The 12,710-nt window shown below is 43.7% G+C and overlaps 1 protein-coding gene across 10 annotated transcripts in view; it reads left to right on the top strand.

Annotated features, from left to right (window-relative positions):
- akap13 (A-kinase anchoring protein 13) overlaps window positions 1-12,710 on the top strand; it is a 61,881-nt gene that overhangs the window by 36,661 nt on the left and 12,510 nt on the right. For 5 of the 10 annotated variants that reach the window (XR_003220812.1, XR_002062779.2, XR_003220811.1 and 2 more), the window contains 11 exons: window positions 2,367-2,439; window positions 3,569-3,681; window positions 4,750-4,936; window positions 5,287-5,470; window positions 6,060-6,140; window positions 6,838-6,897; window positions 7,726-7,912; window positions 8,001-8,094; window positions 9,069-9,111; window positions 9,376-9,487; window positions 11,396-11,527. Coding sequence is in view for 2 of the 10 variants with exons in the window: in XM_025908752.1 (XP_025764537.1) it covers window positions 2,367-2,439; window positions 3,569-3,681; window positions 4,750-4,936; window positions 5,287-5,470; window positions 6,060-6,140; window positions 6,227-6,242 (654 nt within the window). In the remaining 8 variants the exon portion in view is untranslated. The other 5 variants (XR_003220813.1, XR_003220815.1, XR_003220814.1 and 2 more) reach the window with 5 other exon arrangements.

The following is a 12,710-nucleotide window of genomic DNA, read 5'->3' as shown; positions in this document are numbered from 1 at the left end:
ATTCTTTTAGAGGAGCTCATATTTACCATGTTTTATATCCAGGACTTTTTCAGTCATTTGCAAAAAGGACAAAAACAGAGACTTACAGATGAAAATGACAAAACATATTTCCCACAACGTGACACGCACAGCAGTCCGATGACACCGCACAGACAAAGTGCATACAGCCACAGAAACAGGCAGGTGGAGACAAACGTGGGTGGAGGAGCTGTGTGAGGAGCTGCTTGAAATTCAGTTCAATTCAAATTTATTTATAAAGCACCAAATCATAACAAAAGTCGCCTCAAGGCGCTTTATATTGTAAGGTAGACCCTACAATACTATATAGAGAGAGAAAAACCCAACAATCATATGAGCCCCTATGAGCAAGCACTTTGGCGACAGTGGGAACGAAAAACTCCATTTTAACAGGAAGAAACCTCCGGCAGAACCAGGCTCAGGGAGGGGCGGCCATCTGCTGCGACCGGTTGGGGAGAGACAAGGAAAGAAAAGAAAAAGAAATATGTTTTCTGAGATTCACTGAAAGCATGAAACACACACACACACACACACACACCAGCTGGACAGATTGCCAATCGGCATACACAAACATATGTTTTATTTGCACATGTAAAATATTCAAGCTCATTAAACTGGGGTAGAACAGTTCACATGCTTCATACATTTCATTAAATGTACTTATCTTTGGTGATTTAAAGTGAGCGTTCATCAAGTGTGCAGCCTTCAAACAACTGTCCAGCATATGCTGCTTGGGTGCAGAGTGACAAATGCTGCCTGTTGTCTCCTACATGTTGGAGAGTTGCTCTTTTGTGTGGATCTTTTTCTGCAGCATGTTGACAATAGACAGTGCAGGAAACATGGAGCTAAGACAACAGATCCATTGAGACAGTCGTCAGCGAGACAAAGGAGTCATTGGCTTTACTGATTAACCATCACACAACTAAATATGAGATCACTGCGATGGCCCAGCCTACAGCAGTGACAAAAGTAGTAGGAGTTACACAATTCATTGCTTCACTCACATTAATATCCAGCCCTTAGACTTCAGTCAGCCTTTGTCTAAACACGCACATTTATTTTAAAGATGATATCAGAGAAGAGAGGTCTTTGTGGTCTTTTGTTCAGTCTGCCATCGTGCAGTTTCACAGTGATTATTTCTGTATCCTAAACACAAAACATACAATTGTGACTTGTACATTCCATCAGAAGCCACGAGTATAAAGAAAGTCTGTCAAGTTCTTCCACACCAAACTCTCTCATCCATGTCTTTACGGGCTTTGCTTTGTGCACTGTTATGCACTCATGTTGGAACAGGAAGGGACCATTCCCAAACTGCTCCCAGTTGGGAGCATGAAATTTCCAAAATGTCTTAGTATGCTGAAGCATTAAGTGTTCCTTTCACTCGAACTAAGAGGTCAAACAGCCCCACAACATAATAGCTCTCCACCAAACTTCACATTTGGCACGATGCAAACAGACAAGTACCGTTGTCGTGACAACCGCCAAACCCACGCTCCTCCATCAGACTGCCAGATGGAGACGTGTGATTCATCACTCCAGAGAACACTTCTTTGCATTGTGCTATTTGATGTAAGGCTTGGATGCAGTTGATTGGCCGTGGAAACCCATTCCATCAAGCTCTTACTGTTTATGAGCTAATCTGAAGGACACATGAAGTGTGCAGTTCTGTAGTGATTGACTCTGCAGAGAGCTGGGGACTGTGCACTAAGTACCTCAGCATCCGCTGACCCTGCTCTGTAATCTTGCGTGGCCGACCACTTCATGACTGTGTTGATGTTCCAGTCAGTCCCACTTTGTCATAACATCACTGACAGTGTGGATTGTGGAATATTTAGTAGCAAGGAAATTGCTACTAAACTGGTCAGCTGGATGGCCCAAAATGTTAAAAATCTAAAGGGATATGCGGGCTGGAAAAGTGTTGTTCAGGAGGAAGTGTTGAGAAGTTCAGAGCAGCTGATGTTTGAACAATTGCAGAATTGCACCCTGGTAAAGGAGCCTTCCTACATCGGCCTTATGTTACACTGGACTGCTGTGTGTGGAACAATCATTCTCTATGTGTTGGATCAACATGTAACACACAGATGCAGCACACACAGTACGTGGGTGAACGGCTGTTGCCATCAGTCACGCGTGGATCCCGTGTTTGTGTGTGACAGTGTAATATTGTTTTACACTGAGAACGCTCAGAGAAAACTTCTGCGAAAAACTGAGGATGATGCTTAATTCTTCATCCTTGTTTCAGAGCGCAATACTGCGTGCTCAGCACAGAGAACCTTACAGGATAACCCATGTACTGCAAACAGCAGCCTCATTCTGCTTTCTCTCCCTCTGTGTTTCTTCATTAGATCCAGAGAGAAAGCCATGTGCTCTGTCCTGTACAGCCCAGTCTGGAACACAACGCATTAACACCATGTACAGGTAAGGCTGACAGACTGTCAATCCACTTATTATCAAAGGAAGTAACCAGATCTTAACACCAGTTTACCTGCTACTAATACAGCTGAGCAGAACCATCAAGATCTCGTATTTAACGTGCTGTAAAATGTGATGGAGACAGGTGACGTGATTAGTCTGGCAGCCCATTAAGCCTTATTAACCTCTTACACATGAGTCAGCATTTTAACTGAATCAAGATGTGTCCTTAGATTTGAAGATTGGGCTCTAAAACAAAGTTATGAGTAATATTAGACTGAAATTACTCTTACAGGCCAATAGATACTGGTGAAACAGATGTAATGATGACTGTGGGGCAAAAAAACTCCAAAACAATAACTGCTACTGGAACTGCAACAACACTGCATTTTGTACTACTGTTTACTTCTGTTTAATTTCATTAATTAATTTCCATATTCTTAGAGGTGTAATAATTATGTGGAAACACTTATAATAGTTCCACTGTAATAAGCACGGCTCAAGCTATTTCTGTTTAATTCCATAGTAACATTTGATTCAGTCAAACATAAGGAGGTGCGATGATTGCCTGGAAACACTTGAATCAGGGCTGCAAAATGCAAAACCATGTAATAACATGTGATTAGCATTTTTTAGGCTAGAAGGTGGTTTTAAATGTGTTTGGTGTCGAATGGAGCATGCAAACACTGATTTCACTGCATCTCTGATGAGGTTCTGTAAGGGAAACTGTGCATTAAAATGGATTATTTTATTATTTAATGATAACTTGAGTAGAGTTATCAGTAGCAAAAACCAAAGATTGTTATTAATACATTAATTTGATTATTTAAATAGAATTTTTGTATGAATGTAAACACTCACTGAGCCACATGGTACAATTCAGAACATAAGCTTTAATTTATTATTGCAGCAAATGGAAAGCTCGAGCACCTTTAAACTTTATCAGATAAAGTGTGCTTTCACACATCAACCACAGAGAAACAGGCAGGCTGTTTCTCTGTGGTTTGTGTGATATGAGATAAATTTCCTTTCTACCAGCGCTGTAACATGCCACAGTCTCTAATGTGATGACTCATGCTGTCTTTCGCTTACTCAGCAGGAAGTGATTGACCGTCCTCCTCCTTCTTCTTCACAGATATTCACACAGACCGAGGAACGTGTGTGTCGCTGTGTTTGGTGCAGGGAGAGTCAGTGGTGGAAGATGGCCTGAACGTCACTCCTGAGCTGGACGATGGTCTAATTCACAAGGTACACACACGCGCGCACACACACACATACATAGACTTTCAGCCTTAATTCTAGGGTTTCACAGAAATACCACATTAACTGTTGAGGAATTAGACATTTCTATTCATAGTCCAAAGTTTCACAGGCTCAAACCTAATTAATCAAGCTTGATTTTAATTAAAAGAATGAATGAATGAATTTGTAGTGACTGCTTGAAGTTTAGCACCCAAGCACATCACCAAATGCTGTGTTTCCTCCTTTAACATCCTCTGCCAGCTCTGTGGAGCAGCTGCTGTTTGTGGGTCTTTATCTTTCACTTCTGTCTTCTGTAACTAAAAAGGATATTGGGTTGAAATCAGGTTACTGACTTGGCCATTGACAAATATGTCATTTCTTTGCTTTGAGAGGCTCTTGTGTTTTTGGAGGTTGTTTGAGTGCAGACAACTGAGCTTTGAAGTGCAGTGTTTATCCTGCTGGAAGCAGCCATCAGAAGACGGTACACTGAGGTCGTACAGGGATGGACACGATCAGCTCCGATAGCTCGACTTATAGATCTCCCCCACACCCATACACCACCAGCCTCAGCCTGAGCCACTGATACTGGGCAGGAGTTTACATCAAAGTCTGACCCCGCCAGCCGAAGGATATCCAAATTTATCAGACCACACGACATGTTTGTCATTTGTATGAAATAATGTTGCCGTGTGTTCATAATCAATGCTCTCCTTACTCCCATAACCACAGGCGTGCACACATACAAAATATCAGCAGTTTTGGTGCAGCAGAATTTCTCTGCTGTCACAGAGAAATATTTGGAGCTGGTCAGAGTGTGAGCAGTGACTCATTTTTTCTGGAAGAGGCCTTTTCCACCAGCTTTTCTCATAATCCTCCACAGACCGCATTCAGCTCTTTTCCTGAGAACTTTTTCTTACAGGGCCCTTTCAAATCACTCCAATGCCCAGCTTCTGAAATATCCTATATTAAAATTCTAGTACGGTGTGAGGGAGTGTGTGTGTGTCTCAGTGCCCTAGCTTTGTGTTTGTTTACATCTTTGTAAAATCCACCTCGTATTTCTCTTCTTCTCTCCAGCCTGAGGCTCCTCAGACTGGTGTTGGGGACATGGACGGCCAGGCCTGTGGCGCCCACTCCTCCACTAGTAATGCACTGATGCAAGAAGCTGTCAGCCCCAGCAAAGCAGCTTTGTCAGTGGACACATCTGGCACTGTGTCCCCTCAGAGCTCCACACTGTCCTGGATGTCAGAAACGGAGGACAGAGGTAAAGCACAGAGTGATACTTGAAACTGTTATTTCCTTGAAGAAGTTAATAATTACAAGCTCTTTGGCATGTTCTGCTTTCTGGCTGTCTGCCTGTGAGCTGAAAGTAAATCTGTCTGTTGCTATGCATAGTAGATCAGGGCAGATTTCACTCAGGTCACAGACACAGTGAGCTTCTGGTGAAACCTAGCGAAACATCCCATATTCCCAGCATTTACTTCAGAGTTAGAACATTAGTCATTAGTATGTGTAGTAGCTGTTTGAACGATGTGCTGGGTGTGTTGCATGCGTCCTGTTACGTCTTCATTCTTAACCGGTGAGTGGTTGTAATATTTTTTTTTGACATCTAAGGAGGAGGAGGAGGAGACGTAGAGGGAGGAGGCGATGAAGAAGAGAAAAAAGACCAGCTTCCAGAAACTCCAGTGTCATCAGCCGTCTTGCGCACCTCCAGTCGCTCCTTGTCTCCGTTGCGTCGCCATAGCTGGGAGCCGGGCAGGACCAACACAGCCACACACATGGAGCTCTCACAGAGCAGGTACTGGAACCTCGGGCTGTTCTGACACCGAGCCACTAAAGGACCATCTTCTAAGTAAAAAATATGACCCTCTGTATATTTGTGCTGTCTAGGGAGATCTTTCCATAGATGTGAATGCTAAGATGAAGCTTCGTATCAAAGCTGCATGTTAGCATTGTGGAGGCCTTCCTGATTGGACTAGAACAACATCTGTGGCTTTAGCATCAGTCAGTTGTGCTGTCTAATGCTCGGGTGGCCTTGAAATTGTGTTTTGTTGTGCAGCTTAAGCCTTGTATCGGGTCAGAATCTGTCTGATTTGGCTTTTAAAACTTTACGGATGGGTCTCCTCGTTCACACACATGGTGTCAACACGAGAACAGACGATCCGCACCCAACTTTATTGAAATATGCTGCTGACGTCAAATTCCAGATTGGCTGATATTTTTCAAAACACAATTGCGTTCAGAGTTATTTACATGAACTGTGTTTGCAAACAGTAAGTGCAAACACAGCAGCCGAGCATCTGCTCCGTGTCGAGCTGCAAGAGAAATTAAAGCCAGCTTCCACATCTTTGTTCACGGGTGTATCTTCCTCCTCTCGTCATTAACAGTCTGCCTGCCCCTTCCTTCAGCTCACTGAAGAGCGTTTCAGGAGAGGTGAAACAAGCCAAGACCCCCCTCCACAGGAGAAGGTAACCCTGTCCTCCATGACCTGCTTTATTCACGTCTGCCTCTGTTTCCTTGCAGGGCCACATACTTTTCCTTTTTGTGTGTCTAGGTGGATATTTCTGTGAGTCATGTTTCACACATTCAGAAACAGCTGAGAAATGACTGACTTACTGATAAAAAGGACAACACGCATTCAAATGTGAGGCAAAGACAAGAACCTTAAACTGAGTTGTTAGAGTGTGAGTGCAACACCGCTATTCTTCACAGCAGCCGAATCAGGCTTGCATTCCTGCCTGCTCACACGGCATACACAGACACTCCCTGGCCCAAGCATGGCATCCAGTGGAAAAGTCATCAGCGCAGTGAGAGCAGCAGGTCAGCAAAGTGTGCTGAGACCGAGGTGGAGATGGAAAGATTCTCTTAAACTCAGGCTGTAGTGCTGAGATGTATGATTATTGCCTCTGTACAGTATTTTCTGCATTGAGTTGTGCAGTTCAGGCTGTGTTGCTGTGATGTGAGTCCAAGTGTTATGAATTAAAGCAATGTGCCAGTTTTCAGGCAAACTTAAATTAACAGCTTAGACACATCTTTCTCACCATAACACCATTATCATTAATTCTTGCTTTAAAACACCCCTGCCATCAAACATCTTCTCTTTCTTTTCTTTGTTTTTCTTTTCATGTTTGTCACCATTCATCCCCCATCTGTCCATTTCTCCAGTATGAGCTGGTGTCCATCCAACCTGGTTTGTCCTGATCAGGAGCAAATAGACAGCCGAAGGTAAATGGCGGAAGTCAACAGTATTACACAGATATTGTTTCGTTTCAACATCTCTTCGACAGAAGAGCGACTTAAAACCTCTAACTATGATGTAAGACAAGTGCAGAGAAAGATGACACAACAACATACCAATGCGCATTATGAAATGAGGTCTGTTAGACGTGTGGCTTAGTCTAGCAGGCCTGCTGTGTGTTTTGTGGCTGCGCCCTGCTTCTCTCTCTGCTCTAGGTGCCAGCCTCTTTTCTCTTGTGGAGCCAGTGCACAGCTTTTCCACCCAGACACTTTATTCTTATTCCACTCTCTGCCCAAGTATTTTAGTGAAATATAACAATTTGGGGGTTCGTCTGGGATGTAAAAACCAGTCAAACAAGCAAATTCCAAAATAAAGCAGGATTTTGTAAAACGGATTAACTCCTTAAGTTATCATAGATCCCAGTCTGCCCCGTGACAGACTGGCAACCCATCCATGGTTTGCCCCACCTCTCGCCCTATGACAGCTGGTCACCAACGACACTGATGTAGAAATCAGGGTCGTGCATGCATGCATGGATGGATGGATAGAACCTGGAAATGGCAGGGCCTGTATCTCAGTCAAAAAGCTAAATTAAAAGAAAGTTGGCAGAAAGTCCTGAAAGCCTGTAAAAGTATAAAAGTTGTAAAATAATAATTACTCAGCATAGCACACTTACTATGAGGAGGCAGACACAGAGCAGAGCACTGGTTTTATACTACAGTGTGGAGTGATAAGTGGAGGAGCTGTGCACTGACATCACCAGCAGAAAACAGAGTCAGGAAACGTGGGCCTACTTCATTTCTCCTTTCATCCAGCCACAGTCTAGAAAGTCTAGAAGTGGGCACAGCAGTGGTGCAGGACCAGACGCAGTGTGCCAGCATCAGTGATCAGGAGGTGGTGGCTGCAGGCAGGAATTCACATGTGGAGAGCCTGGACAGGGGGTCTCTGGCCTCCCTAACTGAGGAGGAGCAGGAAGGAGACAGCAGCAGCATTGACAGCCAGGTGTGTCCTCTTACTTTTTTTTTTTGTTGTTATTCGATGAGAGGGCGGATTTATATACTTGTCATTCTCATTTCTTGTGTGTTGTTAGACATCATTGATTGTCCGCTGTCCTGCCACGTTTCATCATCCAACTCTCACCAAATCCATCTCCATGGTCACTGTCACTCAGCGGGACATACAGGGTGAGTCTGTGCTCAGTCCTCCGTCTCTGCCTCTCATTTGTTCTGAGAAGTAAAGATTCTCGACGTTCTCTGCTAAGATTCTTTCATCCTGCTGCACCCATGAATACCTTTTAGCGAGTGGGTTTCCTCCATCAAAGCGACGAATCAGCTTCTCTGTCAGTATCTCTCCGCTCCTCCCAAAAACTAGACGCTTCTTTTCCATTGGCTCTTCCTCCAGTGATGAGGAGGAGGAGGGAGGGAGTAAGTATGAAGAATGTCCCTGTAGTGTTCCCTCTGTCAGTCTGGTGTCCTGTAACACTGACCATCAAAGCAATTCAAATGTGTCGACCCGTTGCTGGACCTCACGTGTTTGTCTTCAGAAGCCTAAACTAATAAACTAATCTGTGTAAGTGTGACGAGTGTCTCCCTTTCAGTGTGACCTAAACCTCTGACCAGCTTTTCAAACACTTTAGTGCATTAACAGTACTTTCAGGTGGTTCTTTTACTAAAACAGTGTTATTGTCGTAATATTACCCACGACAAAGGATAAAGGGAATGATTGATTGTTTGAGTAGCCGTGCTGAAGGCTGCTGCAGGTGAGACACTTACACAGAGCACATATGATGCAGGCTGTAAACACGAGGCCGCCCACAGAAAAGGTAAGGCAGGCTATCAAGGAACTGCTGGCATCTGAAAAACAGTATGTAGCTGTGCACGTTTGTTTTTCTTACGGTAGTCTTGCCAGTGATACAGAGCACGGCACTAGTACGGACTCAGCACATCTTCCAATGTCTTTGGTTAACTTTGTGTTTAGTCATTTTATTAGAGTTAGAAGTGCAATGGAGTTCATCAGTCATCACTTTTGTTGTCGTGCCAACCAATTACTAAAAGCAGGCTTTTCTTTGTAACTGTGGCTTTGACGACATTGCTGTGCAGCTCAGATTACGGCTGTGTTGTCCTGATCAAATGATGATTGTCGTCTTTGCCTCATGCAGGTGTGAACTCATTCTGCAGTCACTCTGGGTCACTGGCATCCAGGTAGGAAAAGAAGCTAATAAATCTTTTTTCTCTGCTTCACTTTTAAAGCACATCATAATGAAGAGATGCAGCACAGGCTGCATGTAACTGAGTGCATGGCACGCTGATCCTGTTGGGTTTTTAATTTGAGTTTGTTATTCTGTTTCTTCAGGCCCATGATGGTAATGTTAATGGGTATCATTTATTTGAGAGAACAGGAAAACATTTGCTGATATAAATAGAAATAAGCATAGTGCCTTTGAAAGTTCCCTTTGTGTTGTTCAGTATTTCAGAGGATGAGCCAGGTCCCCTGCAGAGCGAAACTGAGGGAAAAGGAGGACCTAAAATTGGTCGGAGATTCAGCTACCTCCGCAACAAGATGAGCAAGAGAGTCAAGGTGAGAAATGTTTACAGAGTCTCACAGGATGTGATGCAGCCACTTCTTCTTTTCTGACACTCTGACGTATGTTTGGAGATGACTGTAGAGATTTAACGCTGATGTGTCCATGTGTGTGGCTGGCTGATAAAGATCAGGGTATTTCAGTTATATTCTTTATTTTTGCAAATGTATTGAAATAATGAATTTTCCCATACTTTGTCAGGTGTATTCAGCACAGGTGAACATTTGACTGTGTTCACTGTGTTTTTGGGTGATGAAGCTTTTAAAACACAGCATTCCAAACTTTGGTGGCTGTAGCTCAGGATGTTAAGCAGGTTATCTGCTAATCGGACGGATGGTGGTTCGAGCCCTGGCTCCTCCATTCTGCAGGATGAAGTGTCCTTGGGCAGGATACTGACCCCATGTTGTTCTCTGGTCCAAATGTGATTAATCGGTGGAAAAAGTGAATGGGTGATATATAAAGTAGAACAGAGTTATAAAAGCAGCAGTCCATTGTAACTGCTCGCAGTTGTAGCTGCCAGACTGTTTGTTTGCGGGCAGTTCAGCATAGCGCTGCAGACTGTCTGCATGTTGTATCTGTCACAGGGGGAAGTGTCAAAATTCTGTGGGCTGCTGCAGAGAACACAGATGTCATTAAAGACAAAGAACTAGTTTGTATTGAAGTGAAACCAACTGTCTGTTCTTCATGCAGGCTTTTTGATAGTTTCTTTTTTTTCAAGTCACAAAGATCTCCATTCTGGCTCTCTTTCTTCTTTAAGTGAACTTTTCCACCATGAGTCCACCTGTACAGAGTCTTCACTGTCTCACTGCATGCTGGACTGCACACAGCCATGTGTGTATAAGTTGTGTACTCTGTGACTAGGGATGCATACAAACTGACTCAAATATATCTGGAATATTTGATGTTCTGTTTGTGAGTGGACTGGACTTTTTCTCATGGTTAGCAAAAATACATCAGATACTACTATAGTCTGGGTGCTTTGGACATCCGGACTATAGTAATTTGGCTCTCTTCTCAGATGATCTGTGGCTTGTAAGTCATACAAGCACAGTCAGGCTGACCCTGCTGCAGCTGCCTGTGGGCTACTGCGGTGAAGTCAGTGTGACAATAGTTTGTGGTTCACTGCAGAGCTTTGCAGTTACAGGTCTACACATGAAAGCGGTGCGTGGGATGCTGTGTAAAATGGAAATAAATACGCAGTATAATGACTTACAAATCTTACAAATCTCATAAAGTCATGTTTTATTCACAATAGAAGACAGAAAACATATCAAGTGTTTAAACTGAGATATTTTTATTATTCCATGAAAAAAATGGAATAGTAACATGTTTTTTGATGTGCTGTGTTTGCCTTTTATCACAGGATGATACAGGTTGTATGCCAAATATCAGTGTGGACACAGTGGCCAAGTTGGCATTTGTTAGAGGTAATTAGTCTGAGTTCAGACGAGTTTAATGTGAACTGGTGCATTTCTCGTATGCAGCAGACCCCCTACCCAAAGAACCAAAGAGGGAACTGAATTTAAATAAAGTTGAAGTGAAACCAAATATTCAAATAAATGAATAACTGCAGTAAAACTGAGACGTAACAATACAACACCCTGCTGAAACCGTCAAAGGAAATCTAAAGCCAAAAACAGGAACGAAGTGTGACATCATACATCTCAGAAAAAGATTTATTTTTATCTAATGCCATCATATATGTTATGGTAAAATAGTGGCTTCATCAAGACGGACAAAATTCTGCAAAACAACCAGACAGACAACAAAAGAGGAAGTGTGTGGGTGTGGGTGTGTGTGTGTGTGTGGGTGGTGGCATGCAGAAATGAACAGTGCACTATCTCAATTCAAAGGAATGAGAATTTTCAGGTTTTAAAGTGTGTTGGTGTCTTTGCTGTTTTCAGGACAAGGAGAGGAGGGGGAGGGTAAGCAAGAGAGCAAAGCACGAGAAAAGGCCCCCCTGTGCCCCCCCAGCTCCACGCTGTGTCAGCACAGCAGCAGACTCCTGTGCAATAAGGAAACGTTCTCCTGCAACAGTAAGACCCTCGTAGCGCTGTCTTTCTGACACGTGCCAGCTCTCTTACTCTCCTGCTGCATTTCTGCTCTTTCCTTCCTGCTTTTTATTCCACCTCCAGTCTGGGATCACCACTTCCTCTTCTCTGTACTTCCGTTATCTCCATGCATTTTCACACCTTCGATAACACCATCATACTGCTCTGTGTAATAATGCTGTAATTGTTTAAATAGAAGTGGTCAGTCGTGATTAGTAGTGGTTAATAGTCTGGGCAGTCATCAGACAGCAACAGGGTTCTGTGTGGCTTGTGCTTGGTCCTCCTCTGTCTGTGTGGTTTTTCACCCACAGTCCACACAGCTGCTGGGCTTGCTGTGATCCTACCAACGCAGACGTGTTGGTAGGATCCACTCTGTACTTGTTTGGCCTTTAATAACAGGAACAAAACCAGCAGACTTCTTTAGTACCCCAGCCTTTACAGACAGAGCTGACTGGACACTGATGTATTTGTGGAGTTGCAGACTTGAAGCCTCAAACTGAAGGAAAACACTCAGGGTAAAATGATGGAAGGTGTTGCAGGTACAAAGAAGCTGGAAAACTGAGCAAAAGAAAAGGTTAAAGCTGAGCGGGACAGTCCAGAGGAGGCGGCTCAATCTGGGGACAGAACCTGCCAGTTTCTCTAGGGGATGCTTTGATGCTTGTTTCTTTATGGGTTTAGTTTTTCAATCGTCAGCCATAAAAGGCTGATGGAGTACTGTTGTAAGTGGGCGGACGGCATGGATGCACAAGTGTGTGAATGTGATCACTTCAAAACGAGGCAAGGTATGACTTTGACATTGATACTATAGGTGTATCTGCCTGGGCTGAGGCCAGCGCTGGTATTTCTTCTTTCTGTGAGCCGGACTGAATCCATGGCAGCAGTCACTGCCTTCTGGATTCTTTGCCTGTGCACGCAGAAGAGAAGAGCGTCAAAGGATGTTGTAGTATTGAAGAGACGGAAATATCCAGGCTATAGCTGAATAGTCCAAAACCTCCTGTTCCACTTCACGGTGACCTTGATGGAGAAGGTCATGAGGTTAAGGAAAAGTGTTAAGGAGAATTTCCGAGGACCAAGGAAAGGAAGCACGGTGCTTAGAGGCTCCAGCTGCACTCAGACACCCTAACAGAATGATGCTGATGATGAGGCTCCTCCTTGATGAACCCACCAC

This window comes from Oreochromis niloticus, linkage group LG7 (assembly GCF_001858045.2).
Source record: "Oreochromis niloticus isolate F11D_XX linkage group LG7, O_niloticus_UMD_NMBU, whole genome shotgun sequence".
NCBI classification, from domain to species: domain Eukaryota; kingdom Metazoa; phylum Chordata; class Actinopteri; order Cichliformes; family Cichlidae; genus Oreochromis; species Oreochromis niloticus.
The sequence above is the reverse complement of the archived record's forward strand: the minus strand, read 5'-3'. Positions and strand labels throughout refer to the sequence as shown.